This window comes from Anopheles bellator, chromosome 2, assembly GCF_943735745.2.
Source record: "Anopheles bellator chromosome 2, idAnoBellAS_SP24_06.2, whole genome shotgun sequence".
In the NCBI taxonomy this organism is placed as follows: Eukaryota; Metazoa; Arthropoda; class Insecta; order Diptera; family Culicidae; genus Anopheles; species Anopheles bellator.
Genome location: NC_071286.1, coordinates 45,242,192 through 45,257,345, shown reverse-complemented (window position 1 = coordinate 45,257,345; position 15,154 = coordinate 45,242,192). Strand labels below are relative to the sequence as shown.

Below are 15,154 nucleotides of genomic sequence, written 5' to 3'. Positions count from 1 at the left end.
CGCCAATACGACAAATGTTTCGATGTAGCGATTGTTTCGATAATGTTTCGTTATCGAAATTGTATTGATCCAAAAATAAGAAATATGATCTTTTTTTGTGTGCGACTTACGACGTGTGTCGATTTAAAATAAGTTTTCTCAAATGTTGTGGTCACTAAACTTTCGATTCAAATTGGATTTTCTATATTTAACTAAATATTAGTACATTATTTAGTCCTGAACGAGTTTTAAAACAAATCCGCACAACGAGTTAATGGAATCACATGATCGTAGTGAGGCATCCATGAGCCATCGTAGTCATTCCATTCCTTCCATTTTGGTTGCCATTGTAGAAATTTAAAAAAATACGAAACAAATGAAAAAAAGAACGCTAATTTACGAGCCAAGCGTTCTGAATCCGACTGTAAACAGTCTTGTTTACTGTGACTGAATTTCGAAGTGTAATGGCCTCGGCGACAATACATTCCTAGTCCGGTTGCCGGCGTAGACTTGAATGGAGGGCTGATGAATGGAAAAATTCGTAAATTCCATCGCGGCACCGAAAACCTGAAATCATTCCGCCCAAACGTAAAAGGCCATATTGGTCAACAAACTCAATGACAAAGAGGCCAATCAATGACCTTTCAATGCCGTTCACTGCGGCACGATGTAGGTGCAGCATACTTTCCGTCTGTAATTTATGAAATATGCACCCGAAAAATGCATGTGGCACCATTCTTTGTTCGCCATTGTGTTGCTTTATCTGTTAATGCACCAGAATGTTGATGAGTTCGAGTGCTAGTTATGAAGTAGCACAGATCAGCAGATCCCAGCATCGTAATCGTTTGAATTCTGAGTACGCGTCAAGATCGCTAATTTGACCAAGGCGCGCTGCATAATCAAAAATAAACCCTTACAGTTCTCTTTTGGTATTTTTTGGGGACGATCGAAGTATCGTTTTGAAGCTGCACCTTAATTGTCTCAACGTTGGATTGCAAAGAACTGCTAAGCTGTTTGAGTAACGTTGGGCAAATTTCCAACAACACTCATATTTACGGCTGGGTTTTTCTCTTAGTACTGGAATCCCTCAGATAGATAATCTATAGGCTCCCCGAGGTGCATCCCAAACATCGACCTCGCAATGGATGAGGAACTTTAAGCGACAAAGAAAAACAGTGTTTCGAGGGGATTTTAACGCAAACGCACGTTGTCCGCACAGCGGTCGATCCGAAAAGTGGACGAAAATATCCGCAGAATCAGTCGATAAAAACATTATTTGAAGTAAATCCACTTTATTCGTCGATCTCATCTGGTCACCCTGGCAGATCAGCTCTCAGAGAAGTATGCTTATCGCACCAATCAGTGATCAGTATCGGACCAGCAATCTCTACGGGGAAGTAAAGGGGACAGCCAGATCTCTTTCTTAATCGGGGGAAAATTGCGCTACATCCGCAGTACGACATGGAGCCCTATTGCAATTGCCGCCGCAACTGGTGCTTTTTCGATAGGATTTTAACGCGAACGGTCGGTTGTTTTCTAACGTAGGTATTTTAATTTCAGCAAAACTCGGACAATTTTACAGCAATTTGAACCTAATTCAGCCGATTTGAGCCAATCGTCTGAAAACGAAGGAGCAACGGGAAGTGAGAAGCAAAGCCGGTTTCGGAAATTCAGCAGCAGATTAGAATTTTCCCCTGCTTTACTTGTCCGATGGAGAGTCATTTTGGTCCTTTGAGACCCTTCATTCGGGGGAACGTGGAAAGAATTGACTTGTTGACTTAGAGCGACGGTCTTGTACCGAAGCTCGTATGCCACGCCGGCAACAGATTTCCGTTAGGAACGGAACTTTTGAACCACAGATGCTGCGCTCTCTCCTTCACTCTCTCTCACACGCAACAGGAATCGCGGTTCATCGCTCGGCGGTGGCGCAAAAAACGCCGTGGTGTTCACTTCGCATTCATCCGCTTCGCGTGTGAATACATCTTGTCGGAGAACCACGTGCCCGAGCAGTAAATTGTGCCAATCGCGTGTTCGTCATCGGGCCCGCGGAATGTAAACAAATGTGTACGCGGCCGACCGACGGCCCAGAGTGTGTGCGTGTTTGTTCGCGAAACTCATTAGTGTTGGCCTTCTCGCGTAATTCGCATTCGATGATCTTCGCACTCGATCGTCTCGCCGGATCCACTATTAGCTTGGTCGCGACGGTGTGTTGGTGTGGCCGCGGTGCGGTGCGGCACTTGGCGAAAGCTGCCGTCTGCCGATCGAAGTCAAGTGCATGTGGATGGCATGCGGCGCCACCACCACCACCACCAGCACCACCGGGCACCGGAGTCATCGCGTCAAGGTCCGTAAAGTTCGGTGCCCTTCTAAGCAGCCGCTCAAGGACGAGCACGACCGGTTTCGGCTGCACACCGTCTCGTTGACGACGTCACCGTTGTGGCCACGGTAGTAGTAGTGGTGGTGCTGCTGCCGATGGCGGCCACGTTGCATCGCGATAAAAAAGGCGCGCAAAAGGGTTATCCTCTCCGTTATCCTGGGTGGACTTACCGCAAACCTGCAGGGAACTCTCGGTGGTTCACTCTCGGACTCTCTTCGTCCGCAATGCACCGATTACGACCGGGCGGCTTTGATAGTGTGATGTCCGCGCTGCTGCTGCTGCTGCTGGTGTTGGTGGGCTCTGGTGCTGCTGAACCACCGACGGCTTGGGGCTTCTGGCCGCTGTTCGCCGTGCAATAACAAACAGTTCACTTTCAGGCGCCCGCCAAGTGCGAGCCCTCTCTCTCGGAATTCGCCACCATTTTTCGTGGGCCGCCCGCGTCAGTTAGTCAGCGTGAAATGACCTACTCGGCGTAGAGTATTGTGTCGTTGGTCAAGGACGGGCGGCAAGTCTCGTTAGTTTGTGTTGTGTCGTCATTGCTGAACTTTCGGTTCCCGGTTGCCCGGATTTTCGGCCAGTCTGCATTTATCGTACGCGACCGTTTAGTGCATTTTAGTGGCCGCTTGCGGGAAAGCGGTAGAAGAGGCCACCGAGAAGACAGTCAAGATGAAGCAGGAGCTAACGATCGACGGAGATCCGTGGGTGGCGGAGAGCAAGGAAACGGTCCAGGACATCCTGTTGGCCCAGCAGCCGACCGACTTCTGGCGGGCCGTCACCGTGGACGAAGTGTTCTGCGGGCCGGGCAGCCGCGAAGGCGACAACTACATGTCGATCATCAAGCGCGTGGTCGCCCACTGTACGGTCAAGATGGGCGATGGCTCCGATCATGGTAGGTTCGATTCAGAACCGAACGGAACTGAACCGGTGCGAAAACACTTAGCCAACTTCTCAAACCTTCGTATTCCTTTCAAATGTATGTCTACTCTTCCGAACTGAGTTGTTCAGTGCCGTGTTCTATAGCGTCACTGTTAGCTTTCTCTTCTTTTTCATTGTCATTTATTGCTTTTTCTGTTTACTATTGGTCAGACTGTGCCTCGTCTAAAGTGCTTGCCGGAACCAGTGTCACAATACCTACGACAGAAATAAAGAGTGGTCCATTAAAGTCCATTTTTCATTTTGATTATAAAACAAACACGGCTTAATATTTTTCGATGGTTGAACATTCATTCGAAAGGTTCATTCATTACATTTATGAATAAAATACAATTTTGGTTGCAAAACATTAAAAAATTGGTAGGTCAAGCGATGCGATATTTGAAAAGCTCATTTCATTTAAGTTTACGTATTTCCACTACGGTGGTTATGTTAATAATGGTCAAAAATATGCTCAAAAATACGTCGATCGAATGGAGTACTGTTGAGCCAGTCGTGGTGGACATTTGACCAAAATTGTTCTACATTAAAAAAGGGAAATGAATGAACCGTTCGAATAAATGTTCAACCATCGACAAATATTAAGCCGTTTTTGTTACACAACCAAATCGCTACCCTTTTATTAAGAGAACCGAGGATCTGTTTGTATGATACTGCAACTTTTTAGGCTTGTCACAGTTTGATGCTTCCGATAGGAAATCAAACCCGCGTTTACTAATTGGGAGAGTTTACCAAATAGCTGGATCATGAATTTGATATGCCAACAGTCGTCCTAACAGATCTAATCGTTCGGAGTAATTTTTTAAAGTGCATTTTTATAAACCATTTATGTAGCTGTTTAGCTCTTCATTTAATGGATGAATTTCTATTAGAAATATTAGAGGGAATATTGATGTTTCTTTCTGAATATGTTGAAGTATAAATGTTTTAGTATAACGAACAGTTCCCAACAAAGATTCCCCTCTCGTCAGTTTTCTATAGCACTTTGTTAATGCTCTTTACCCGTGTCGTAAATTTATAATCTGAAGCCTAGAATCTAAAAAAAACGATTAAACTAAACTTAATTGCCCTCCTGTCGCATCGAATGCATCATTCAGCAGATTTTTCAATGTCACATTTGTTACGCTCGACGGGTACCGAACGCCGAACTGGAACTGAAACTGGCGCCGCCACCGTGTAGTGTTAGTGTTTTCTTCACCTGGCACACTGGCCCCGGCACTTGTCTATGCACCCACCACTTGGTGCATCGCACGTATCGCACCCTCTGCACCTGCACACACGTAGTAGAAGGTGGCCCTGTTCTAAGTTGAGCAATGACCGACCTTCACCCAAGCCGGCCCGGGTGGTGCTGCCTTCGCCGCCGCCGCCGCCGCCGCCGCATGCATAGCACTCTCTGTCTCACTCTCACCTCGTTCGTCAGAATCCAATCCGCGCCGTTGTGGGTGAGCGTTAGCGCCGCAATGGAGACGCCTGGTAGTTTGCTTGCATTTTCTTCTCGCCCGAAAAGAAAAACGAGCAAAATGCGCGAACCGAAGCGCGACTGGAACGCCATTGTCCAATGCCAGGAAGAAAACTTTCTTCGCTTTTCCGGACCACGTGTGCTGGTGTTTGTTTCGCTGGGAGTTTCCGAAATCGATTATTTCGTGCCGCGACGTTCCGTGGAAATGCATTTCAATGTCAAGTTCGGCGGCCGGCGGCGGCGGCGGCTGGGGAGAAAAGCGATGCAGTACCGAGCGCGCAGTACCGGATGTGGCGCCGGATGTCTTGCCGGATTCCGTTACAAATGGAGCTCGTCGGTGGAAGTTTCCTAGCGTTTGGCAGTGAAAAATAGGGCTTCATTTGCACGTCATCCTGATGCGCGGTCCAGAGAGCTGGAAACCCACTGTATGCTGCACCGATGCGCTGCTGTGGGTCATTATTCACGACGGCGGCCGTTGACACGCCAAAACGTGGTCAACAAAAAACCGTGAACCTTGACCTATGTAGCCGCATGCAAAAAGGGTGTCAGGGAGCTTGCTGCAACGAAAGCGAAATATTGATCGGTGGCCTCTCTCTCTCTCTCTCTCTCTCTCTCTCTCTCTCTCTCTCTCGCTTCTTACTGGGTAAAGTGTGCAATATTTTATCGCTGACACCATAATCCGGGGCGTCCGGACTTTGCTTCGCAGCGAGCGGATGTCGAGACGAACGGGTTTTGATAGCTCGAAATTGATTCAAGGTTTTTTTCTTTAACTAACCCACATCGAGGCCCATCGAGACGAGGGCTCACTATCTGCCGGGCTGGGCAAACATGGGCCACAAAGAAAACAGGTTGGCCCGATGCGTATAATGCGCGCACGGTTTTCGGTTCACGGTGTCCAAGGCGCACCGTGCTTCGGGCATATTTATACACTACCTTGAGCGATCGCCATCAATTTGGGTGCCTGTGAACTGTGTAAACAACTCTGGTGCACTGTGTGAAAGGCTTCATAAAGCGACAGTTCTGCCTTCTGTAACGGTTCCCGGAGGCTTCTCCACCGGCCTGAATCAGGTTTTGGTCATCGCCTCAGCAGCCTGTGGAGAAGCAAGTGAGGCGAAGGCAAAAAGGGACACGAAAGGTCCTGACACGCCGGGCCGCACCGACGATGTTCCGTTGCCTCTTCTAGACTGATCCACCGCGGCTGGGGTCTGGGTGAGGTAATACGTTTCGCCGGTGCAAACCCTTTCGCAATGCCCGATGCCTTGAATTTAATTGGCCCATGCACCGCGTATGCGCGACACGACCCGGCGGCACATGATCGACGCGTTGGTACGTGATCATGAACGTGAGTCGAGATGTCATTGTTTATTTTTTTTGTTGTGCTTTTGCTTTGCGGCGAGTGCGCGATCAATTTTGGTCGTTGTCATTTGGCATTCGAGTGGCATGTCAGTCAATGTCCCGTGGTGCGCGTGATTTATGTTGCCCTTATGGAATTATGCAACGATTAACAACGGCACGCAGCGGCTTACGCGATAATCTCGCAGAGGAGCCGAACCCGCTTCGAGCGGGTAAGTTGCCGAATTCGGTTCGGTTCATTTGCAGAAACATTGATTCTTGCCACGTAGCTCTGGAAGTGATGTAAACTATATATTGCAATCGAATTACGACACCCGAAATCACTCAACATGATAGATTACGAATGAGGGGTCGAGATGTTCGATCGATGGTCACGCCAACATCGCATGGGGGGGACTATCTCGCAATAGCTGTTGATGCCGTTTGTTTTTCGGCTGATAGTGCCAATAGTAGTGTTTGTCTAACTATTATTTTCAACTGATACGGTGTGTATTCTAAGCCTAACGAGCTCCATTCCAGTACTAAAGTAAAAAAGGTCCACAAAGATTTCGGGTTCTACCATTCTCTGGATAGGCAGTAATGAGTTGGAATGGATTACACAAGTTTGAATTCTGGTACTTTTGTAACAGCCATTGCGGGACGAGATCATCGTTGAATGGTCGCGCTTTAGACAATTTAGGACAAAAGTTACTAAATTGGATTTTATTTAACAGTTCCTCATTTCTTCCAAAATATGCTATTTTATTCTGGCTTTGAATTTTTTAAAATAGTTTTTGGCTTTGAACAAAAGTCTCTTGACGGCACTCAAGTGTGAATAAAAGATAAGTCGTACTTTAGTCGTAAAGCAAGCAACCACAATGCAAATCCTGATGGTGACTTAGCTCGAATTCGGATTAAAGAATTTATGTTTGCGGCGACTAAAATACTGCTGTCCACGACCAAAATTGTCTGTTTGACAAATCTGACACCAATGCACCAACCAATGGTTATTTCCAGATTTCTTCATATTTGTTCAAGTGTTGAAGCCTCCACGACTAATTCGGTCTGAGCGATTCAGACGTTCCGTGCCGGAATTTTTCTTTCCTAAACGAAAGCAACATTAGCTTGAAACACGGAATATGATATTGCTGATGACTGATGTTTGATCTCTTCCGCAGCTTTTACGATTTCGTTGATCTTCAAACGCCAGATCACGAACGATAACCGGCGCAAACTTTTCCGTTGCGATGCGGCCTTCGAGAGCGAGATAACGGCCTACACGTGCATCATTCCGGTGCTACAGAAGATAGCGCCCTACAAGCTTCCGTACCCGGATTGTCTGGCCGCGGGTAGCGACGACCGGGGCGAACGGGTGGTACTGAAGGATCTTACTACTCGCGGCTACAGCATGGTCGATCGGCGCGTCGGTCTCAGCTTCGTACACTGCAGCGCCGTAATTACGGTATTCGGCAGTTGCGAGCAGTTTAGTGTCCTGGGTAGTCTCCTCTAACGCTAACGCTTTCTTTCCATCTCTTCGGCGGTAGGAGCTGGCCAAGGTACATGCAACCTCGCTGGCACTGAAGTTTGAGCACCCGGCGCAGTACGCCACCGTGTGCGCGAAGGTGCGCGAGATTGTGTTCTGCCCGGAGGCAACCGAGTTCTACACACATTCCCTCGAGACGTCGCTTCGGGGTGCGCTGGACAGTTTGCGGTACAGTGACCGGGCGGGCGATCTGGAACAGCCGATCCAAGCCATCGAGCAGGGCCTGACCGGTCGGCTGTATCAGATCATGGCGGGGCTGGTGTGCGACCTGGAGGACGAATCGTGGAGCGTCATTTGCCATGGCGACACGTGGATCAACAATCTGATGTTCAGTTCCGATCTGCAGTCCGTCCGGTTGGTCGATCTACAAACGATGCGCTGCACCACGCCCGTCATCGATATCCTGCATCTACTGTACACCAGCACGGTACTCGAGCTGCGCCAGAAGTACACCACCGATCTTCTGCTTCTCTACCGCCGAGAACTGATGAAGGCACTCGCGCGCCATCTGTCCACAGGGGGGGAGCAGGAACCGCGCCGTCAGCAGCTCCTACGCCAATTCGACGAGCAGTTCTCCTACGTCCGGTTGCGGGCCGAGTACGATCGATGCATTCTGTACGGTCTCGGCATCGCCATGTGGCTGCTGCCGGCCGTTACGTTCAGCCCGAACCAGATACTCAACCTGGACGGGGTCACTATCAGCGATTTCAAGTCGAAAAACCACGAGAAACGCATCGCCCAGATGGTGTCGGTCGAGTACCACACGCGCATGCGTGACATTGCACTTGAACTGTACGACCAAGGCGCCCTGCAGCGACTCGCGCCATCCCAGTAGAGGGTGGCGATCCGGACCAATCGCGACCACGGCGGCGTAGGACGTGTTTCCCGTCGTGTGCCAGAATCGAGCTTACTGTGCATCATGGAAAAGGGGTTCAAGGGCTTTGTAGAAGACGATGAGCGCGTTTGATAGTCGCATTGTGGCCACGGGCCACGCGTGCGATTGTGTTTGTTATGTTTACCCGGATAGTAATAGAAAAAGGCAAAGGAAAAACAAACAAAATGCAAAATTAGAATAGTTGTACGCGCGCGGACATGCGGCGCGTCAGCTCTCTGCGCTCTGCTTTTGCGATTATGCAATGGTGGGTCGAGCTAAAGCTTGGCCTGATCCCGCTAATCGGAGCGCAAGATGTAGGCTAGATGTGTTGGACCCCCTCTCAATCCGTGTGGGGCGATAAGCGACCGTGCGGCCTGGATTGTTGTTTTATTCGTTTGCCACTGGCGAGTGCTTTGAAAAAAAAAACACCAGTGGCCAGGCTCTGCCCCAGGTACTTCCGTAAAGTCAGCCCAGGCGGGTCAACAATAGTTGTGCCATTTCCATTTTAACACATTTCCCGAATGGTCCGAAACTCGAAAGAGTTGCTCTCGGATGAGATTAATCGAACGTTCCTTTTGTTCTGTACGGCTGGCGATTTCGATTTTCATTAACGCGCTAACCCGGTCAGCAGAGATAACGGCCGTAGTGTCCCATTTAGTCGGATTGCTCAGCTGAAGGTGACCACGGGAGCCGAACAAACTAGTGTACCACGCAGCGATTCGGATTTTACTGAACCGTTGTAATGCGATACGATCTTGAGTTGAAACGTAAACATACGTGACCGAGACCCGTGTGATGCTTCGCCAGCGCGCTTAGAGTGGAATGCGCCATGTGAGCACTACTGTGCCGTACACCGAGGCACGGAAGAAAACGGCCGGCTAGGGCAGTGTATGACCTTCATTTCTGAGTTTTATAATCACGTCTTTTGTGTGATTTGATACCTGCGCCGACCTGGAGCCCACCCTTTTGCGAGAAAAGGGCGGTTCGCACGACGGAACACCTGTTGCTTTCCTGCAGCTTTTGTTTTATGTTTCCTAGTTTTATTAACTCACTGCAAAAACTAGTTACCTATACCAATACGGGCCGGTCTTTAAACTAGTAAGATTGTTACATTTATCGTTACAAATAAGAGCAAACAATACAAATCGGATGCACAATTCACGACCCTGTAGTTCGTTGGGTGTTTTCCCGTATTCTTACACGCTGTATTTATTGTAAGCGAAAAGAAATGTCACATTAAAAAACCGTTATTGTAAGGAAAGTAAAAAAAAGTAAACAAAACAACACAATTCGTCCATTAATGCAACACTTCTTTGTCCAGCATGCCCAGTACAGGCGGGAAGGGAGGTATAGTGTAGAAGGGAACTGCTCCACTTGATTGAAACTCTCTTTACCTTTCCATACTGTTGATGTCGTTTTCCGCGTGTCCGGTTCGATTCATAAAAACGCGAGGCCGGCAGCGACCAACTTATTAAGATTCCTCGTAGAAGAAATACTGCCCTGCACGCTTTTGCTCCACATCCTGCAGAATAGGAAGAGGCCAATTACGTTACATTCAGAGCCACTCCCTTCAGCCTTCACCTACCTTCACCGAGTGCAGTTTGTTGATTCTTGGCCGGAAGTTGTTCGGATCGCGCCGGAATGTGATCTCTAGCAGCTCCAGGAACCGATTCATGCCGTTCAACAGAGACTGTGGCGTGTGGGCGGTAGTGTCGACCGACGGCTGGCCTTCGAATACAATCACCCGATCGGCCAGGTAGGTGGCCATAATAAAATCGTGCTCCACCACGAAGCCCGTCTTCTTGGCGTGTAGAATGTACCTGCGAAAAAAAAAAACCCCTAGTGTTACGGATCGTTCTCGATTGGCCTTTCCTGTTGAGAACCTACCTCTTGATAACCTTGGCCGCAATAAGACGCTGCTCCGAATCGAGATAGGCGGACGGTTCGTCAATTAGATAGACATCGGCCGGTTTGCCGAGGCAGAGGACGAGCGCAACGCGCTGCAACTCGCCACCGGACAGGTTCTGCACCTCCTGGTCCATAATTTCCTCGATCTTGAGCGGCTTCATCACGTCGGCCACGAACTGTGGGTGGATGTACGCATCGCGGATCTTCTCATGCAGCAGGTAGCGCACCGTCGACTGGCTCTTCGGTGAGATCTTTTGCGGCTTATACGAAATATTCAGCACCGGCAGCTGTTCCGATTCCTCGTCCGGTTTCAGGTTGCCGGCCAGCATGCGAATAAAGGTGGTCTTCCCGGTTCCGTTTTCGCCCAGCAGCACAAGAATCTCGGAATCGCTAAACTGTCCATCGTTAACGGTGAGCGTGAACGAACCCAGCTTCTTCTTCATCGTCGGGTACACGTAGTGGCAGGTCCGTTTGATTTCCTCCTCCGAGGCCGACTCGGACACCTTAAAGGTTAGCGACTCCGTCCGGAACCGCATGTTCTCCGTGTGCACGTAGCCATCGAGGAAAATGTTGATGCCTTCCCGAACCGAGAACGGCATCGTGACCACACCGTAGCAACCGGGCACACCGTACAGGCAGCATATAAAATCGGACAAATAATCCAGCACAGACAGATCGTGCTCGACGACGATGATGAATTTGTCGGGGTGAATGAGCGAGCGGATCGTCAGGGCACAGTTCAGACGTTGCTTCACGTCCAGATACGAGGACGGCTCGTCGAACATGAAGATGTCCCCGTCCTGGATGCACACCATGGCGCACGCGAAGCGTTGTAGCTCTCCGCCAGAGAGCGCCTGGATTTCTCGGTCACGGATGTGCGTTAAATCGAGCATACCGCAGATCTCCATCTGGTTCTTGCGTTCATCCTTCTTGTCCAGCAACGCCCCGAGCGTTCCTTTGATCGCCTTGGGAATCTGATCGACGTACTGCGGCTTGATCAGCGCCCGCAAACTGTCCTCCAGGATCTTGGTGAAGTAATTTTGCAGCTCGTTGCCTCGGAAATGGGCTAGAATATCGGTCCAGTCTGGCGGGTCGTCGAAACGACCGAGGTTGGGCTTCAGTTTGCCGGCCAGAATCTTCAGCGCAGTCGACTTGCCGATACCGTTCTGACCGACCAGTCCGAGCACCTCACCGGGCCGAGGAATCGGCAACCGGTGCAGCTTGAACGAGTTCTTCGAGTAGCGGTGCGTCGTGTGCTTGTCCAAGTTACTCGGGATGTTGATGATCGTGATCGCCTCGAACGGACACTTCTTAACGCAAATACCGCACCCGATGCACAGCTCTTCGGACAGCGTCGCGATCTTCGAGTCGATCGCCACCTCGATACACAACTTACCCATCCGCACTACCGGGCAGGACTTTTTGCACTCCTGCCGGCATCGCTTCGGTTTGCATTTGTCCGAGCTGACGATCGCGATACGCGTCTGCTTGTCCGTTTCTTCGGCCGCACGGTTTCGAGACATTTTCTGCAAAGAAAAGCGTAACCCAGAAAGAGACACGTCAATCAAAGTGAGTAAGCAGATTACAGCCGCAGGAAAAAAAAAACAGCATAACTGCTCCTGACGAACGGAACTTGGACCCGACGATGGTGTTCCTTGCAATGGTGTGTTTAACCTCAATAGAGAACAGAACGTCGACAATGCACTCGCCGTTTGCTAAGTTGTTGAAAGAAACCCCGACATTGGGCATATCGCAATTCATGCTTCTTTCTTTGCCAGATCTAAAACGAATATCGAACCGTATCTGTGAACGTAGGAAATGTTTGCTTACCTGTCGAAATTTGTGATTCCGGACAGAAATGAAGGGAAAGTTCGTGCGTGTCAGACGAGTTTTCGCTGCGAAAAGAACTGACGGAAGGAATGCAGCCGTCGCGTGCGCTACACACGTATGCACACAGCTGGTAGAGGGACAGAGAAACGGCTGCTTCAGAGTGGGAGAGCTGGCTCGATTTGACAGCCCTTCTCGATGACCTGTCGGTTATGAAGGGATTAGCAAAGCAATTCTACAATGGATAAATAAAGAAAATTAAGAATAATATCTAACAATTGTTTATTATCGAGCATGATTTCCACAGTTATTTGTATTTAGGATGCTGTTTTACAGCCATAACCTTGCAACAGCTTAATTAAAGCATGTTTCGGAGCTTACTGAAATATTTCATCAATAACCGGACCGGCTACTCCGTCGGCAGGGCGTTGTATCCTTTCGTTGCTGTCAATTGTTTTGGTGAACCGTCAGAAAAACATTCCCCAAAATCTTGACTTCGTGTCGCGTAGCGAAAAGTGCGGTGAAGATTCCAGTGCTCGTGTCGGGGACAATTAGCGATAAGCATTCTGTATAAAATCGAGCAGCAGACATGGTAGAATCAAAGTCGGAAAATGCGGAAGTCGCTCAAGAAAATATCGATCCGAGCGAGGAAGAAATGGATACGGACGATGGAGCCGACGTTGCGGTGAAGTTGTTTACGGTTGAAAGTGAGAAATTGGAAGACAGTGTAAAAACAACGTTCTCGAAACTAATGCTCCCTTATGGTCGTCCCCTTTGTCTCTCCCCATTTCCCTAGTTCTACGTGTCATCAAGGACTTGCAACTACAGCACGGTCTTCGGCATGGGGACTTTCAGCGCTATCGCGGCTACTGTTCGCGACGCCTGAAACGGTTGAGGAAAACGCTGAACCTGCCGCAGGGCGATCGGCGCCACTACAAGAAGCGCGACGTGACGCTGGTCAACCTCATGGTAATGCCAACCTCGTCCTGCAAGCTGCACATTCCGCTCATGCTCGCGGAACGGGCCTGGTCGTACGCGATGCAACTCCGCCAGGAGTCGAACACCGAGCTTCGCAAACGTTACCATCTAATCCAGAAACTGCGAAAGGCGTGCGGTTACGCGCTGCAGCTTCAGGCGCTTTGCGCATCCGATCACTGTGACGCGCGCACGAAGCTCGAATCGGAGGCATACTCCGCGTGGATGCATGGATCGCTGCATTTCGAGCTGGGCCTGTGGCAGACGGCGGCTGAGAATCTAAAAAAAGCGCAGGTGATCTACGAGAACCTCGCCCAAGCAATGCCGGAAGAGGAACAGGCCGTATACCGGGCGAAGGTGGAGGAACTGAAGCCGAGCCTACGCTACTGTGCGTACAACGTAGGCGAAAACGCATCGGTAAACGATCTGCTGGAGATGCGCGGCCAGTCGGGACTGCTCGGAAATTTGAGCAATCTGGTGGCACAAACGAAGGCGGAAAGTATGGACGCGTTCCAGATGACGGAGTGGCGCGGCCGAAGTGTGACGGTGCGCCCGGAAAAGGTCCGCCTATTCCTCTTGAGCATCCAAGATCTGAGCAAGAGCATCGAAAAGGCCAAGGATCTGCCGGCGAAGATCGAGCTGCTCGAGACGGTGCTGATCGATTGCAAGGATTCGATCGTAGCGATCAAGGAGGAAATCAAACAGGATCCCAAACTGCGTCCCTTGGACCGCAGCACCGAAGGAGGCTCGGGACTGATTGGCATTCAGTATCTGCTGGCGTACATGTCGTACACCCGCCTAAAGCTTACGCTCGATCGCAACCTATTTCTGGTGGCGCAAGCTAAACAAACGCTGGACGATCCCAACATAGCAGAAAAGGGATCCAACGGTGGCTTGGTACCGGGGGCGACGGCCGGCAAGAAAAGCAAACCCCAGGACCTGTCCCGACTGTACGAAATCATCCTTCAGAACGTGACGGAAATGCAGCAGCTGGCGGGCATGGAGAACGATGCCGGCTATCAGGCAGAAATGGAAGCGCTTTCCCTGTCTTTCCGTGCGTTCCGCTGCTATTACATCGCACTCACGCTTGTGGCAATGAAGCGATGGCGGGAAGCGGTCGCCATGTACGAGCGATCACGCAAGTACGCCAGCGACGCGGTCGCTGCCAAAGCCGTGAGCTCCGATTTCGATTTACGTCCAGAGCTGCAGCAACTGGTGGCCACAATCGAGGGCTGCAAGTTCTCGGCGCACGCATACAGTGTGCTGGAGGATGACGGATCCGAAGACTCGGTGCTGTACGGCAAGACCCTGAAATCGTCGAAACCACTGTACGACCGGTTGTCGCATTACAAGGAGGACGCTACGCTCAATTCGCGCAACCCGAACGTGTTCAAGCTGGTGCCGGAGATGGAACCGATAGCGGCGAAACCGCTGTTCTTCGACCTGGCGCTCAACTTTGTTGAGTTTCCTTCCCTCGAGGATAAGGTGGAACCGAAGGCGGCCGGTGGAAAGGGTGCCACGGCCGGGATGTCCGGTTTCGTGAAAGGACTATTCGGTTGGGGAGGCGGTGCAGGAATGTAGGGAACTACCGGGTTACTCCATTGTTTCTTTCAATTGTTTATCTTTGATGTTTTTTCATCCGCTTTTTACTTTACTTTGGGATTGATGTGACAGAGCAGTTCCGGGACCGTACGACGTGTGGGCCGCGGAAGACAACTTACAACATAAATAATCAACCATATTCAAATGGAGTGGTGCGAAGTTGATTTCACTGATAAGATATCCGAAATGAGTCCCGCGTGTCAACACCTGTCACCGTCCAACTGAAAGCGGTTCCGTTTCCCACACAACCCCCCTGGAGGGTGGTCACATGCGCAGTTCACATTCTTCGCATGGCCGCCGTCGACAATGTCACTTCCCGTATCTGGTCGTAGGTTTTCGTATGTT

At 50.1% G+C, this 15,154-nt stretch overlaps 3 protein-coding genes across 3 annotated transcripts; 2 read left to right on the top strand and 1 right to left on the bottom strand.

Annotated features, from left to right (window-relative positions):
- Positions 1–2,766: 2,766 nt before the first annotated feature.
- Positions 2,767–10,011, top strand: LOC131212356 (uncharacterized). Its single transcript, XM_058206193.1, has 3 exons — positions 2,767–3,245; positions 7,259–7,542; positions 7,625–10,011. Exons 1-3 carry the CDS (start codon positions 3,023–3,025, stop codon positions 8,456–8,458), a joined length of 1,341 nt encoding a protein of 446 aa, XP_058062176.1. The 5' UTR covers positions 2,767–3,022; the 3' UTR covers positions 8,459–10,011.
- LOC131212354 (protein Pixie) lies at positions 9,674–12,335 on the bottom strand. Its single transcript, XM_058206192.1, has 4 exons — positions 12,236–12,335; positions 10,385–11,931; positions 10,083–10,317; positions 9,674–10,019 (listed from the first exon to the last, which is right to left on the bottom strand). Exons 2-4 carry the CDS (start codon positions 11,926–11,928, stop codon positions 9,969–9,971), a joined length of 1,830 nt encoding a protein of 609 aa, XP_058062175.1. The 5' UTR covers positions 11,929–11,931; positions 12,236–12,335; the 3' UTR covers positions 9,674–9,968.
- Positions 12,336–12,748: 413 nt separating this feature from the next.
- On the top strand, positions 12,749–14,958 carry LOC131209283 (signal recognition particle subunit SRP68). The gene is made up of 2 exons (XM_058202314.1): positions 12,749–12,939; positions 13,029–14,958. The coding sequence occupies exons 1-2, from the start codon at positions 12,822–12,824 to the stop codon at positions 14,786–14,788; spliced, it is 1,878 nt and encodes a 625-aa protein (XP_058058297.1). The 5' UTR covers positions 12,749–12,821; the 3' UTR covers positions 14,789–14,958.
- The last annotated feature ends 196 nt before the right edge of the window (positions 14,959–15,154 follow it).

Bases quoted from the DNA above. Each gene is read 5' to 3' on its own strand.
- LOC131212356 (XM_058206193.1), top strand. From the start codon at position 3,023: ATGAAGCAGGAGCTAACGATCGACGGAGATCCGTGGGTGGCGGAGAGC. The intron at 3,246-7,258 runs GTAGGTTCGATT...TCTCTTCCGCAG, and splicing joins GGGCGATGGCTCCGATCATG to CTTTTACGATTTCGTTGATC. The intron at 7,543-7,624 runs GTATTCGGCAGT...CTTCGGCGGTAG, and splicing joins ACTGCAGCGCCGTAATTACG to GAGCTGGCCAAGGTACATGC.
- LOC131212354 (XM_058206192.1), bottom strand. From the start codon at position 11,928: ATGTCTCGAAACCGTGCGGCCGAAGAAACGGACAAGCAGACGCGTATC. The intron at 10,318-10,384 runs GTAGGTTCTCAA...TTTTTTTCGCAG, and splicing joins GCGGCCAAGGTTATCAAGAG to GTACATTCTACACGCCAAGA. The intron at 10,020-10,082 runs GTAGGTGAAGGC...CCTATTCTGCAG, and splicing joins ACAAACTGCACTCGGTGAAG to GATGTGGAGCAAAAGCGTGC.
- LOC131209283 (XM_058202314.1), top strand. From the start codon at position 12,822: ATGGTAGAATCAAAGTCGGAAAATGCGGAAGTCGCTCAAGAAAATATC. The intron at 12,940-13,028 runs GTGAGAAATTGG...CCATTTCCCTAG, and splicing joins GAAGTTGTTTACGGTTGAAA to TTCTACGTGTCATCAAGGAC.